The sequence below is a fragment of the Pteropus medius genome, unplaced genomic scaffold (assembly GCF_902729225.1).
Source record: "Pteropus medius unplaced genomic scaffold, Ma_sr-lr_union100, whole genome shotgun sequence".
Classification (NCBI taxonomy): domain Eukaryota; kingdom Metazoa; phylum Chordata; class Mammalia; order Chiroptera; family Pteropodidae; genus Pteropus; species Pteropus medius.
The window spans coordinates 67,556-84,638 of NW_024349409.1; the positions used below are offsets into that span (position 1 = coordinate 67,556).

A 17,083-nucleotide genomic window follows, 5' to 3' on the forward strand; every position below is an offset into this window, starting at 1 on the left:
AACTTACAGAAAGATCTTATTGCTGCCAAAGTTGATGAGGGTATCTTTAGTTGTGCAAGCAAATCTAATAAATCAGATAATATATTTAATAAATTAGCAGATGGGCTCTGCAGCTCTAGAATAAATTCTGGCTTTGAAATTTACAATTTTAAAAATTATTTAGTCTAGCAACCTAGTTTACTAATCTAAAGTGGAATAAAAATATGTAAATTACAGTGCATGTAAAACACTAAATATTCAATCAGGTATTTATAAACACTCAATAATGTGTTACTTAGTTTAATTATTATTTTAACACAAGTGCCATGTTACTATTTCTGGTTCACATCAATTAATATACCATAATCCATTAGACATAAGTCTGTCATCAGTGTGGTATCTTTTCTTACAATGTTTTGTTCAATTTCTAAAAAGTCTTTTGATTGTTAATAACTAAGTTTAAATAAGTATTTCATGGAGACTATCTTATCCTGATTTTTATTACAGGTCAAACTGCTTTTATTTAATCAAAGTACATGTATGAGAAACTATGTTAGACCTTCACAATTCAATGACTTCATTTTAAGAATCATTTTTTAAATATAAAAAGTCATATATATAATTAATCTTATAATTATATTTATTAATTTCAAAATCTATAAATAACTGTTCCTGCTCATGTTGCTTATGAAGTTTCACATTAAGTTATATTGACTTACAAACCCAATTATGCATGTGTGAATGCACTTGAGAAATTTTCCACAGGCTAAAGTTTGAATATTTTAAGATATTCTCAAACATATTTTATATTTTATTCTTGTTTTTACCCTGAATTGTACAAATAAGGATACCAATGTTTCTTTGATTTGATTGCATATTAACTATACTTCAATTGTATCACATCTAGAATTTACAATTTATCATTAAATGAATTGGGCCAGTAGACAGACTGGAGAGCAGAGACACATACCTCTGTAGGCCAGAAAGGTGTGCATCCTTTAGCGGAAGACCAGGTTACACCTATAAACAAACAATTTCTGTGGTCTTCACAGCCTGCATGTGAAGACTCAGTGTGAAGCAAAGTGAAAAAAGTAGATTTCTCATTAATGTATCACTTAAAATTTGAACAGGAAATTCTTGTACTTGAGCTGTTTTGAAGGCAGCTTATCTCGTCATACACCTGCAGAATATAGGAGACTTTGAGCTCGTACTATACCCTTTACTTTGTCCATTGGCAAGTGCTGTGAGAAAGTGTTTTCATATTCTAAATGATTTCTGGGGAAAAAAGTCTTGATCATCATGCTGTTAACTTGCTTCCATCTTCATCACAAGCACTGAAAACCCAGGGCTTGTTAAGACATTAGATGCTTGTTTTACTCTTACTCCAGATTGCTCAATCATGGCATTACATACTTCTATTCCTCTCATTATGTCATTTCTATCACAAGGAAAAATTCTAAAATCATAATCCCATGAACAATAGGTATTTAATGATATTGATAACTAGTATTCTGAAGAATCATTATACTTTCAACTTCATTATCACTGTCACAGCAATCATCAGTTCCCAAATTTATCTTCCTAATTTCTCTGCTCTCATACTGAAAATCACTGCATTCAATTTTACTATTAGATATTAGTGATTTATACTTCCGCTGACAAAAAACAATGTCTTTGTAAAAGATAAAACATTAAAATAATATTAAACTATATCACAAAGAGATTGAAATATTAAATACTATTCATTATTTTATTCATTAATTAATCCTCCATAACTAGTTATCTGTATTTTAATAGAAATATGTTTCGTTAATGACAAGCCCAAGTCTCACTATGTAGGGAGAAACAAAGGTAATTTTTTAAAATTTCACTTACCAAAAATAAAGAGAGCAGAAAAAGTAGACTTTGAAAGCACACATTAAATGACACACTAATACCAAAAGAAAAAAAAAATGAAATCTAAATTACCTATTGTGAATTAGATAGAATTCTTTTCATCCGACTTCTCGTGTATCAAAAAAAGGGGAATGTTTATCATTCCTAAAGAAATAAAATTAGAAGTAGCATATGATCTATCAACCCCACTTCTTGGTATATATCTAAAAAATAACATGATTATCTCAAAGAGATATCTGTACTTTCATGTTCATTGCAGCATTATTCACAATAACTAAGATATGGAAGCAATTGAAGTTTTTTCAATGGATGAATGGATAAAGAAAATACTATCCACACACGTACAGTAGATTATTATTCAGACAAGAGAAACAGAAATTTCTGTCATTTATGACAGGATAAAACTGTAAGATATTTTGCTTAGTTAAATAAGATATACAGAAAGACAAATAATGTATGGTATCATTTATACATGGAATTAGAAAAAATCAAATTCATAGAGACAGTAGAAAAGTGATCTCCAGGGGCTACAGGGTGGAGGAAATAGGGAGAGGTTGGTAAAAGGGGGCAAACTTTCAGTTATAAGCTCAATAAGGCCTGAGAATCTAATTTATTGCGTGGTAACTATAGTGAATTGCTTTTGAGTGTTGAAAATAAGGACACTCAAAATAATTCAGGCTCGAGATGACGGTGACTTGGACCAGGGTAAACAGTGGAAATGATGAGTAATAGTTGGATTCTGGCATATTTTGAAGTCAGTGTTAATAGGACTCTAACATAAAATGTGGCTGGAGAGCAAAGGAGACAGTCAAGGGTCAAATATGAATTTTGCCTTGAAAAACTGGAAATGTTGTGTTTCTATTAAATAAGTTGAAAAAGAATATTCTCGAAGGAGATGTAGGATACAGAAATCAGGAGTTATTTTTGGATGAACATGTTAATGTGAATTTTTCTATTAAATATACAAATATAGCTGTGGAATAGGGTCTCCTATGCCTGAGTCCTGAGTAAATGGTGCAATTTGGCCTGGAAAATATATTTGTGCATAAAACTTAGGGACTGATAACATCACACGAGATATTCATGTGGATGTAAAAAAGGGGAAGTCCAAGCACTGAGCCCTGTGACACTCAGATGGGAAGAGATAAAGGGGAAGAGATGAAACCAGCAAACAAGACTGAAAGGAGTAGCAATGAGATAGGGATAAAACCAAGTAAAAGTATTGCCCTGGTTTCAAGTGAAGAATGGGTTTCCAAGATGAATGAGTGATCCACCTTGTCTAAGGTTGCTGCTAATTCAAGTAAGATGAGAATTTATTATTGGATTTCCAAATATAGGGAATAGTTTCAGTAGGCTATTGGGGCAGAAATCCAACTTGTGATCAATTTTAAAGGAGATAGAAGGAGGAGAATAAGAAAGAGTATTACTGTGATGCAGCCAGGTGTTAATTAGATGTATTTTTTTCCGAGAGTGATGAATTATACTCCTGAACCTGAGTATCTCATGCATTATTAATCCCGAATACAATCAGCTGTGGTCTCTTCTCACATCACGTATTCTCCTTTTCCACATCTTGTCTTTGATGAAATTTTATTCTTTTCTCTTTGTATCTTGTATAGTTTCTACCTCATTTTCTCTTGTCTTCTAGTGCTCTTTCAATTCACTCACTTCTCCCTAGATGTTTCTGGTCTGTTATTCAATCACTCTGCTGTTTTTTTGGTTTTTTTTTTAATTGAAATGATTTTGTTCCCATTTCAAAATTCTCATTTGTAACTTTTTCAAATTTTCTGGCTCCTCCACAATACCCGAACCTCAAGAACTGACTTCTTTTTTTGCTGTGTCCATTTCTATCTCTTACCATTTTAGTAAATTTAGATATTTTTACTTTATAAACAAAAATCAAGAACACGATCATGTCTTTTTTACATGTGTGCACAATATGAAATGTTGGGCTGTGACTTCCAAACCATAAGTGGCCCTGGAGGAGAGCATCTTCAGATGTTTCCTATTTCTATTTTTCATTCATAATTATATTTTACATTAATAGTTACATATTCATATTTTCCCCCATCATCGCAAGAAATCAGTCTTCCTGATGGTTTCAAAGACAGTCCCCATTCCCTACACTTCGCTTTTTATCTATTTGTCGTTTATGGTGAACAGCTCTGAACAATAGAGCAGCTCTGAACGATAGAGCAGTTCTGACAAACTTCAACCACAGTGATGCTGCTTGTCGTTCTTTTATATCAGAGCGTACCTTTTGAGATGAAAAGGAAATCAACGACATATACAAAAGGCACTATTTTCCTAAGGACCATCTATGTAATCTGATGATTTTTATTTGAAAATCCTGTCTTTGGTCAATTAATTTCCTATTTAGAATTAATCTCCTGACCATTTGGTTTGGTGACTTTCTCCTCAAAAGTTTGGTGATTCTTGATGGTTTATTTATGCTGATAATTGGAACTTTAAATTTGAACTTTTGAAATTTCTCGATCAAGAAGTAGTATTTCTATTAACTTATTATAATATAAGATAATATAAAAAGAAGCTTATCTCTGGCAACACTGAAGTTGTGGGGGTAACCATGTAGTTGGACAAGGTATGTGAATATCTTGTATTCTGCTTTCTGGGATTTTCATAACTCTATAACCAGGTGGTCACAACTGGTGGGACCGTATCTTCTATGCCACACTTAGCATAAAATCTGCCATCCTTATGTCAGAATACACATTCTCCAGTGCCTTTCTCTCAGAGCGATAATAACAAAGCAAACTGTATTGCTTTTGATGTTTTCTAGGTTCAAAAAGAGGCCACATAGCCTAGATCATCACTGTAGCAAATTGAAGAGTTTAATGGAGGTATTTAATTTCTTACTCTGAAGATGATTCTAAGCATTCATCTAACTACTTTAATTATTTTACCTTCAAGCTGATCTTAAATTTCTTCTTTAAGTTTGATTTGCTATATTTGTCATTTAACTAATTTAGTTTATAATTTAATTTTAATTAATATTTATTTATAATTTAATTTATGATAAAGTTAATTTTCTGTGAATCTCATTGGATTTGTTTGCCATGTCAAGTAATTTTATAAAACATATTTTTTCTATTTTCACTTTATATTGTTTATGGTAGAAATCGTTAATTTGTAAAATTTTTTCCTACGGTTTCAGTAGAGATTACACGAGAAGTGAAATAACTATATACACTAAATCTGTTCTACTTGATCCAATAAAGAAATAATATTTTTAAATGGAAACCGTTATTTGCTGATTCACTTTTATTTTTATGTTCAAATAGCCAAAAGGTACCACTGTTAAAATGTTCAGCCAGCATAACTATGCCTTTGTTTTTATAAACTATATAGAGTCCGTGAAAATATATGTCCATGTTATATATATAAATACATATATATTTATATTTATATATTGTGTATATTACATATATATATATTGGAGATATTATTGTAAAGTAAAAATTACTGCATGAAAAGTTATTGAGAAAGACAATTAGAGAAACACAGTTGTCCTGGCTAAAAATCAAAAGGAAATAAAAAGCAAATGAAGCACTTAAAACCATTGTATCACTCAAGTTGACTAAGTTACCCTATGAGTACAAATAATCCCAAAGTGTCAGAGGTTTACATCAAGTTTGTTTCTGCAGCAAGAGAGCTTTATTTTGTACTCTTGCCTTATAGCCCCTTTCTCACCTATGTCATCTTCTCTCCTAGACAAAATTTTATGGGATAGCCGCTGTCTGGAACATTGCTAGCTCTTGTGTCAGAGAAAAAAGAGCTACAGAAAACCACAAATTGTCTCTTAGTATTTCAACTCAGAAGTGTCCAACTTGAGACCAACAAGGTGAAGCTCATAATCCTCTCATCGGAAACATCAGTACACCACAGCCATTAAAGTGAATTCAACTGTTACAAATTCAGCTAGCCTGAATACATTTAGTACACAAGTGGAATAAACAAAACACTAGTGGTATAAAACAATAAGGAAGAAAAAATATATTCGTGTGTGCATAAATATCTCAGAAACAGATATAAACATATATATGTGTATGTAATCAATACCATCAAGGGGTAGACATTTCAAAAGCTGTGAAACAACAATATCAGGAAGATATGATAAATTATCATTTCTCTTGGGAAAAGTCACATTTTTCTGGGTTTTCATATAAGTTACTTTAAATATTATATCACTTTCGAAGTATGGATTCAATTATATTTCTCTGAATAGTATTGATTGTTTTTTTAGGAGGCAATTCAACTAGCTGGACTGCCACTGCAGACTGTCTCTTGGTTGACAACTCTAATCTCATTTCATTTCTGTGTTTTCTTTTCCATATAAAGACTATTTTGGTGTCAGGTAGAATTTGCTGCAGAGTGTGCACGCCAAGTTTATTATTCCCACTCTTTGGCTCTCTTCTTTTGGGATGTCACCATCATTTTGCAGTGGCTCAGCTTCTCTTGAACTCTATCCTCTGTTTTTCTTGATAGGAAAGACAGGAAGGTTTGTATTAACATTTAGCCAAATTAAATGGAATTGAATTTGCTTTGCCTTGAGGCTAAAAGTGGTATCTCATTTTGTAAATTTTGTTCTTCAAAGTCTGAACTATTTTTCCCAAACTCTTTGTCTCCCTCCCATCACCAGGGCGGGGTGCGTGTGTGTATATGTGTGTATTTTGTCCAGATTTTATAACTATTATCATGAGATATAGTCCAGTAGGAGTTTACAAGTCCAAATTCCTCCGGATTTAAATGTCTTTTTACTCATCTGAAAGTGATCTTTGTTATACTTCTGGAAATTTCATGATCTCTATGGTGTATGTTAAAATTTGATATGCCCTTCTTATGCTTGAATTTTATTCTTTGTATGTACTTATGCATTTTACTCTTCTAGTAATTATATTGTTATTGAATATTATTCCAGTACCTCTGAGAGGAAATCTTGGATTACATTGTCATACATAATTTGGAACAGAAGAGAAAAGAGAAAAGAAAAAAATAAATCTTGAATACAGAAAAACATGGACTTATTTAGTGAGTGTATGATCCTTATCCAATCAGAGCTTTTTCGGGGTCAAAGCTAAGTTTTTGTGTATTGTTTTAGGAGGAACCAGAAACACACAATAGTTGTAATTAAGCCTAATAAAATGTAGGAAAGAACAACACTTATTAATTACAATGGTTAATCTTTTCCATAACTGTACACTCATTAATTATCAGTAAACAAATTTTTCTAATATATAAATTTGGAACATACGATTGAACATATACAGAACAGTCCTTCCTACATTGCATTTGGAACTGACTCCCTACAAAGAACACATATTCTGCTCTGCTCTAAATAATGTAAACATTCTAAGGGCACCATCTTCCTCTAAAATTAGACTGAAATTAGTCCTATTTAATACTCTAGTCCAGATTTACAAGCCCATTATAGTTCACACCTAACCTATACTCCAAATGTTAGACCCATAGAAAACTATCATTTTGATCCATAGGTCCCTGACTTCTCTGTGTCTCTTCCAATTCTAAATTCAACCTTGGTTAGCATCTCCCTATATTGTTCCTTATACTGAAATCATGTGGAGATTTTTGGAGTGAGTGGTTATGAACTAGGCTCATTCTACCAAGTAATTCCCATGGCTTCTTATGTACACATATAAAACTTTAGACAACTTTTTATGCATGTATTTAAATATATAGAAAATTGTTTGTGAGATAACAACAGATATTCCTCATCATTACATATTAAGTAGCTTCTGTGTTATGTATGTTCTCCATTCTCAGTGGTAAGAGATACACATGTATGAATAGGGCACTCCAACTTTAAAAGAAAAAGGTCATTTTAGTCTCTTTCCCTGGGAAACTACAAAACTTTCATTTGTCCCAAATCTCAGAGCTTTTAAGGGCTATATTGACCAAAATTGACAATGTCTTATAAAATTTCTTCGATTCCAAAAAGAACAATAGTCTCTAGATATATGCAAAATAATACATTGAGGGAGAAGGCTGGGGTTCTTGACCAATAAGAAATAGCATAGTCACTGCAGCTTGATTCTAATAAGGGAAAAGCATTCCTAGTAAAAAAAAAAATTACTCTCATTTATTGTTCATACATGAGATGCATTGAATTTGCCAAAGTCTTTTTGATTGAAAATATCTTTGATATATATGATTAAATTGGTTAAGTCAGATTATATTTTAGATATCTGGCTAAAATAAATTTATTGAAACACTTGAGATTTGATAGGTGAAAGAAGAAAGTTTGAGAGCACAGATCCTCTTGAAAATCTGACATTATTAAATATTTGGGAAAGAAAATATGAAAAGATCATATATTGCAAGAACTTAATATCATTAGGCTTTGTTTTAAGGCTCTTTAAGCATTATATTACATGCTTTTCAGAGAGACTCTTATTGGTGGCTATCGTTATCATCATCATGTCACAGGTGATGGAATGGAAGCATAAAGTTTTTAAGTAAAAATAACAGAGATGTAGTGAATACATATGTGGCAGGAAATGTTTTTCAAGTGCTTTTGCAAGGGTTTTTCAAATGTTATTTGGATAATCCATGAATAAGACACTATTTTTATCATATTTACAGGAAAGAAAACTAAGCCAGAACAGTTATAGTAACTGTTGTGTCACTATAGTCACCAGGCTAATAGGGTGCATTCAGAATTTACACTCAAGTGACCTGCTTTTATTGCCAAGCTTTTCAACTTTATACCATACTGCTTACTTCTCTTTTGTACTCTGATCAAAATTACAAAAAAGGATCTGAACTGAATCTGTGGTCTGGAGCCGAGTCCATATGTGCCCAACCTATATCAACTGAAAGCCAGCAAAACCACAACTGGGTAAATGAGAAATGAATGCTTATTTTTAAATGACAATGCAATCTTGGGGTGTTTGTAACACAACTGTAGCAATAAGATAGAGCAACTATTTACAGTCAGAGATAAATGTATATTAAATATTAATTTTACAAATTATATAGGATCTCTCCCTCTTATAATTGAATTACAGTAAAATTATATCTGAAACATTGTCATATTATGAAAGTTCATATCAAGTTCTGTCAATGACTAGTTTGTGTTTGATTTACACAAATATATTTACCCTTTTAATTTTTTTATTATTTAACACTTTATTTTTTTCATTAAATATGTTCCTAAGCATAGTAATTAAGAGAGTCAAATGAGGAGATAGAGAATTCGATAAAACAGGATCCCTTCCAAAATATCTGAAATTTAGTAAAGGAAAAAAACAGACATGTAAAAAATATTAAAGGACTGAGTATACCCCATGAAAATGCCAGTCTCTACCAAAAAGAGAATCTAATCATCAATAATGCTGCACCAAAATCGATTCAGAAGGTACATGTCGGTACCCTTCTCTGAGCAAGTGGGGCAGATGCAAGTGGCTTTTATATAGCACCCTTTTAAGTGTTGCATAGTAACCTTGAGTGTCAATTATCAATTTATTACTCTCAGCTCCAAATCTGTCCTGTATTGTCTTTTCTGAGACAATGGAGGTACATCCTACACCCTTTTCTACCTTGTCAGCTCACATGATGTTAAGTTTTGTCAGGAAAAGGCACTGAAGAGACACTGCCAGAGAATGGGCTCTTACTCTTCATTTCATGGTGTTTTCTCTCCTTTGGCCACTGTGGTGTAGTTACCAGCTGTGCACACCCAGGAATTCCTGTGGCATTCACCCTCCGGAAAGTTTCTGTGGCCAGTGTCAGTCCTAGTTCCCCCTCTTCCAGCCTCTGCCTTCTGCCACGGTGGCAGGGAGTTCTTCCTGCTTGCCAGTCACAGCCTGAAATCCATCTTCACCTATTTAAGCCTACAGACTCTGGGACTGCTCTATGCCAGGGCAATCCAGTGAACATATGCACCATAAAGTCATCTACAGCCACACTGCCTGCAATGTAGTCTATAACCCATCCTCAAGGAACAGTCCTGACTCCCAGATGAGTTCACTTTTTGCTATTCTTTAACCATACAGTATTCTTTATCATTTTCTTTTATCCCCTCTTTGTAGGTTACTGCCAACTAATGGTTAAGTCTTTAAATCAAAGTTTCCCTGGTTTTTGTCTCCTGACTCAATCTGCCTTATGCACTTTGCTCCCCTGGGTTGTTGAATCCTCATTTTCAATGTTCAAGGCCTAAAAGAATTCAATTAATTTGAAAATATGAGTAAAATTATCCATGTTGTTGTAGACTTAGAAATAACAATTCTTTGTATTATACTTTATAATTTATACATGATTTATTTTTATTAATAACAAAAGCTTAAAAATGTAATGTAAGTACTCATATATATATGTTTTAAATTAATATAGACTTAGAAATAATTCTACAACACCAAGTGTGAAGCATTAGATAAACTATAGATTTTAGGTAATTACGATGCATCACTGTAGATTTATGCTCAGGAACAAATGTACCACTCTGGTGAGTGATGTTGATAAAGGGGGAGGCTCTGCATGTGTGGGGCTGGAGACATGGAAACCTCGGTACCGTCCTCTTAAATTTGTTGTGAAACTAAAACTGGTCTCAAAATAATGTCTTAATTACAATCCGAGAAAAATCATTGCATGTATTTTTAAGAAGCTAAAAATATGTTCTTTATAAATGGTGAAATTACCATCATACCAAATTTAGGTAAGCTAAAGTGTCTGGTGCTTACAAACATATGTGTATAATTTGAAACAGGATTCAGAAATAAACTTGTGCTCATCAAAATACGCGTATGTACAATTCCTGTCCAGCTCTGAAGTTACTGAGAACCTGAAATACAGAAAATCTCATGTCAAGAATTTGATAACATATATCTTAATATTTTGATGAATAAACAATTTATTTAGCCCAAATTTAGACAAATATTTAGACAAATAGTTACATATCTAAATTTGAATCTTTCTCATATAACTTTTCTATGAAACAAATAATTGTCTTTATATAATTGTTGTATATTGCGGCTCGTTTCCAAGATTAATTTTTTTCGAGGTGTAAAATATTAGAGTTTTCAGGAAACTTACTGTTTGGAAGAGAAATTTGAGTCATTTGACCACACCCATGCATTATTGTTTTTCTGGGACAGTCCAATCCATGAAAATACATTGAAACTGTTCAAAAAATTCTATAAAGAAGAAAATTTTATGAGAAGTCAAGTAAAAGCTTCTATACTAATTTGAATCTGTATAAACGAATAAACTTAATTCTTTCTAATTTATAGCCTTTTAAATTATTAAATTCATTACACACTGGACACATTTGGAAAATCAATTAGTATCAGAAAGAGGACAAATTGACATCAATAACAATTCCAGAGCTCTGAAAATTGAGCAGACTAATAAATTGTGGAATATTTATTATTGAAAAAAGTTTTAGATATTCAGGTGAGAATGGAGCAAATATGTAGTCTTCTTGCCAACTCCTCCTATGTCGCCCCCCATCTCAGCTCAGTGTTAGGAAGAATGATAGTTTTACAGTTCAGGGAAGCTACAAAAATCATTGGTGTTGTTGCTACAGGGGCAGACTTGATTCACAGTGGGGATGGGGTGGTAAATTGTCCACTACTTTTTCACCTCAAAGTGATCAATTTGCTAGGTAGTAAGTGAGAAAAAGGTGCTTTTTGCAGTCCAAGGTTGTAAGAACTTGGAACATGAGGAATGGTATGGTAGGGTGGGAAGCTCCCTGGAATTACTTTTTATTTCATATATCCCAGACTAGAGCCAGAGAGGCCAGCAAACCACAAACACCAATGGAGACAGACAAAAGTCACAAGAAAAGTCTTTTCTCTCCAGTCAAAAAACCTTGAACGAAGCAGGATAAAATGTCAGAAAACTTTGACACTAACTGCCTTATTCCAACCAAAAACCATTAAAAAGTCCAGCAAAATACCACTCAAGAATGAATGGGAAATCAAGACATTCTCAGATCAAAAACTAAAAAAAGGTGTCACCACCAGGCCATCTTTAATAGAATTACTAAAAGGAATTATCTAAGCAGAAAACAGATGCCAAACGAGGGACTCTTGGGTTATCAAGAAAGAAAAGAAAACAGAGAAAGAGTAAAAATATATCAGATTTATAAGTTTTCCTTCTTTTCTGTTTTCAAAATTGTTTAATAGTCGAGGCAAAATTATAAATTGAAGTAAATTATAACATTCTCCGATGTGATTCTCAATGCATGTAGTTAAAACATTTAAGAAAATTATATTATGAATGGACACAGTAATGGGACGTAAGGGAGGTAAGGTTTTACTCAAACTCCTGCAGGCTATGTAGACTGTGATTTATACACAGTAGTCCCCATTTATCCTTGGTTTCATTTCCCCTGTTTCAGATACCCACAGTCAACCTGGATCTGAAAGTATTAAATAGGAAATGCCAAAATGAGAAAGTTCATAAATTTTAATAGGGTGAAGTTCTGAGTAGCGTGGTGAAATCTCACACTATCCCACTCCTTTCTGCCCAAGATCTGAATCATCCCTTGGTCCAACAAAACACACTGTACATGCTCCCGCCTATTAGTGTTAGTCACTTAGTACTTAGTCACTTGGTTATCAGATCCAGTGCTGCAATGTCTCAGAACTTGTATTCAAGTAAGCCTTATTATACTTAATAAGGAAACCAAAGCTCAAGGCTAATGATTCTGGCAATTTGATACATCAAAGAGAAACTGTGAAGTGGTTCCTTTAAGGGAAGAGGTGAAAAATCTTGATTTAATACGGAAAGGAAAAAAATCTTATGCAGAGATTGCTAAAATCTACAGTAAGAAATAACCCTCTATCTGTGAAATGGTGACGGAAAAAGAAATGTGTGTTAGCTTTGCTACCACACCTCAAAAAGGCTAGTATAGTACACTAAGATATTTTGAGATAGAAATGAGAGAGAGAGACCATATTTATATAACTTTTATGACAATATATTGTGTAATTTTATTAGTAGATATTAATTTTATTAGTAGCTATTTTTTTAGTAGTTATTCCTGTTAAGCTCTTACTGTAACTAGCTTGTAAATTAAACTTTATCTTAGGTATGTATGTATAAGAAAAATCATCATGTATACGAATTTCAGTACTATCAGTGATTTGAAGCATCCACTGGGATCTTGGAACATATCTCTTAATATAAGATGAGAATACTGTGTATGTGTATATAATATTATATACACATAATATTTTATATATTTTCACAGTATAAAGATATATAAAAGATATTATCTCTATGTTGAACAGATGAGAGGATGAGATATGTATATGTAGAATTATATATGTAAATATACTTACTTATGAAAAAATAATCTTCACGATAAATTATGACCCCTCGATTACATAATGTGTAGAAAAGTATCAACTTCACATCTACTGCACAGAGTCACAAATACAGAGCCACAAATACATAAATTCACAATGGATTATAGACTTAAATGTAAAAATTAATAAATAAAGAAGAAAGATACAACCTAGAGAGTAATGTAGGAGATTATCTTCATGAACTTGGACTGATTTCTGAAATAAGTCCAAATAATCACTAACACCCAAAATGATAAGTTGGACTATGCTAACATTTAATAAATTCTAGTCATTAAAAAACTTCAAGAGGAGAGCGAAAATGGAGTCATGAGGTCAAAAAAGCTAATAATGTCTGATAAATTTAATGAAGAGCTCATATTTGAAAGATAAAAAGAACAGCTATGAAGAAAATGTTAGACAGCATATAGCATATAGAAATGGGCAAAAGACATAAACAGGCACTTCTCTTTCTCACAGAAGAGAATGTCATAATGATTAGTACCCCAAAAGATGTGTTCAATCTAATAGTAATCAGAAAAATGCCTATTTAGGTCATAATGATACTTTTTTGCAATGATAAGAAATTATAACATTAAAATTCCTGATCATGCTCTTTTAGATCAAAGGACTATATGGTAAAATATGTATTTACACAGTGAACTAAAAAAAAGTAGTGATAATTAAATAAATTGGACATATACATATATTTATGACTCGGCAATTTTATTTGTCACATACAGAACAATATATTATAATTCTATAGATATATAATTATCACAATATAATTATATTTATATATTATTATTATGTTATTATAAATATAACATTTATATTACATATATTTTCATATGGCATTTATATATAATATATAAATTATTAATACAGAATTGTAGAAAATATACATGAGGGTTTTTATAAAATAATTATTCATAATACCCACACATTAATAAAACAACTATATTCTGAGTAGGATAGATTAAAGATGTCATGTATATACAATTATAGCGCTGAAATTTAACAAAGTACAGATAAATGCAGTAGTATAGAAAAATTGCAAAAATGTCATGTGGAAATAAAAGAAGACACACATAAAATGCATACTGAATGATCCTCATTATATAAAGTTCAATGAATCCAAGATAATTTTAATATTGAAAATCAGAATAATGGTTATGTAAGGAGGGAGAACTTCTGAGAAGATACACGGGAGAAGGCCTACTGCAAACTGAAAACTGTTTCAATTCTGATTTGTAATTACATGGATCTTTTCAGTTTGTAATCGATCTGCACAATGATGATATGATTAGTTTTCTTGATATATTGTAAAACTAAACAGTACAATTTATTAGCAAGAAAAGCAATTATGGAAACATGATTGTCTATGAAATCTAAGAACTGAAAATCATCACATGTTAATAGCATAAAATATAAATGAAAGTTTACAGTGTGAAATGATAGTATATTAACAGACTTTAAGATAAACTACAGTTGTATACAAAAATATGAATATATTCTACAATATCCAATAGACCAAAAAAAATCTTTTAATAAAATGTTGGAACATTTAGAATCTTACCATTTCTTCTTCATTATCTATATAAAGCAGCTTAGAATTTTTAGAAGCACAGGCCGTCAGACTCTCAGTCCACGTTTTCCTTTCGGTACTAAAGTAATAGCAGTTGTTGGAATATCTAAACCACTCCTTAGGACAACGACCACAATGATATGCTGAAGAAATTATCAAAAAACAATTTGAATTTTAAAAAGTAAAAGTTAATTTACATTTGCCTAAGTATAAACATGTATGTGCAGAACGTATCTATGCACCCTCACTGGCTGCTACATATGAAACAAAACACAGTCACACACATTCACAGAGAAGAGTCAGCCTCTCAGCCCCTAATTTATGTGCCCTTAACAAGAATACACACAAGCAACAATATCCACTCTAACACATGTCCTGATTGCCAATGAACAAACCCACTTTTTTAGAAGAGTAAAGTTATTTCTTTCATGGAATAGCAGGAGGAAATTCCAGCCAACTGGCAATAACGGGTATGATAATTTAAAATGAATATTTCTTCATATTGTTGCATAAGAAGGAACATTCTCTTGTAATTATTATTTATGAATATCTATTACCCAATATTATAATTTGTTAAAAAAAACTATTACTATTTTAATCTACCCTGAGTTAGAGGCAAAGTATAAACTACTAATATCAGAAGTTTGAAAACCATTCTGTACCTTTCTGGGTTCCTGTAACCAAGGAGGAATTATTCTGCCCTGGGATTAAGGTAGCTAAAAAAATACGGAAGTAATTATTACTAAAAAAATAATATTTTCAACAATCTGAATCATAATACTTTTTGTTTCTGACTTTGAAATTTCACATGTTTAGGATTAGAATAATCTGGGATAAAGCTGACTGTACTAAGACAAATTAATAAAGTAATAAAAGAGTTTGGGGAAAACTATTTCAAAACCCTAAAGGATGAAACTTCACTATCTCTTGCAAATTAGATTTAACCAATCCCAAGAATGAATTTATATTTCTCAATAAGATCTTTTAGTCTCCTAAAGTATGTCTCGAGTTATGAAATCAGAATATATATATATATATATATGTATGTACATATATATATGCATTTATTTATAAAATACTTTCTACAAACATTCTGATATTTTGACCTTGGACTTATTCAGAATAACATTTCACATTTAGTCTAAATGCATACAGTAAAATGAGAGTTCTATGCCATAATACTATAAAGTGTTTGAAGGCACTGATGATATGCCTATAAACGAAGAAAAATTTCCATATAAACTTTCAAAAATTTACTTACAGAAAATAACTGCTATTGTTAGCACAGCGGATATCAAGACAAGGCAGATGACCCCCAGGACCCCAGCAATGAGCTTCTCTGGAGGTGATGGTAAAGCTGCAGGGAGAGAAACGGGAACACTGAGAAAGGACAGATGGACACAATTGCTTAGACAGTTTACACATGGAGAACCAACATGCACAAAGAATTGTATACATAGCTTGGACCCCCAAAACAATATCTACCATTGTAATCCTCCTCTCAGAAACACTACTGCATTTTCACAATCTATGATGCCCCATGAGTTGTTGGTCAAAGACTGCACCTTACATTGATACCTGAATAACATTAGTCCTGAGAATTCATGTTAGAATATTGTATTCCAAATTCAAGTTCTGATCCTCACAAAGGAAAAAATGTGTCTATCTCCTATTCCCTCCTCACATTTCTGCAACACAACTACACATCCTGGAACAGATATACTGTGTGTCTGTTAAATGTTTTACCTTTGCAGTGGTATTTCTCATCATTCCCTTGAAGATCCTGAGAAACATCCTGAAGATTTAATTCTGCGTAGGTGATCTCCTGCTCACTTACTGAGATGGAGCTTTTCATGCCCTTAGGTTTTAGTTGCTGTCTCTTTGAATACTTGGCCACATTCAGTTCTGCATAGGCTACGCCTTGGTTACTCATCTCTGCAGCTGAGTGGTGTCCAGGACTGTGCTGTGAGGTAAGTGTACTTAAGAATAAATGGTATATGCACTAACCAAGATGTCTAGCAGAGTAAAACTGGGTGGAGTAAAGGGTGAGTATTGGGCTCATTTCCCAGTTGAAAGAACTAAAAGGTCATGTTCTAGAACCCTTAGAGCTTTAAGCAATCGTCTCATGATTAAATACATTTTTTAAAGATATTTTACATTTGATAATATATTATTAGTTGGAGCACTGAAAAGCGATAAATTAATGAGGAATAAAGACATTCACAAACAATAATATCCTCACTATAAGTCAGACTCTACAGAAATATTTTAACACCACTAGCATGTCTGTATTAAA

At 32.3% G+C, this 17,083-nt stretch overlaps 1 protein-coding gene across 1 annotated transcript; it reads right to left on the reverse strand.

The window, feature by feature from the left end:
- Positions 1-10,169: 10,169 nt before the first annotated feature.
- LOC120618067 (NKG2-A/NKG2-B type II integral membrane protein-like) lies at positions 10,170-16,747 on the reverse strand. Its single transcript, XM_039881923.1, has 6 exons — positions 16,534-16,747; positions 16,049-16,144; positions 15,450-15,503; positions 14,779-14,930; positions 10,942-11,042; positions 10,170-10,690 (listed from the first exon to the last, which is right to left on the reverse strand). The coding sequence occupies exons 1-6, from the start codon at positions 16,718-16,720 to the stop codon at positions 10,570-10,572; spliced, it is 711 nt and encodes a 236-aa protein (XP_039737857.1). The 5' UTR covers positions 16,721-16,747; the 3' UTR covers positions 10,170-10,569.
- Positions 16,748-17,083: the final 336 nt, after the last annotated feature.

Bases quoted from the DNA above. Each gene is read 5' to 3' on its own strand.
- LOC120618067 (XM_039881923.1), bottom strand. From the start codon at position 16,720: ATGAGTAACCAAGGCGTAGCCTATGCAGAACTGAATGTGGCCAAGTAT. The intron at 16,145-16,533 runs GTAAAACATTTA...CTCTCCCTGCAG, and splicing joins TGAGAAATACCACTGCAAAG to CTTTACCATCACCTCCAGAG. The intron at 11,043-14,778 runs GTAAGATTCTAA...TCTTCTTTATAG, and splicing joins TAGATAATGAAGAAGAAATG to AATTTTTTGAACAGTTTCAA.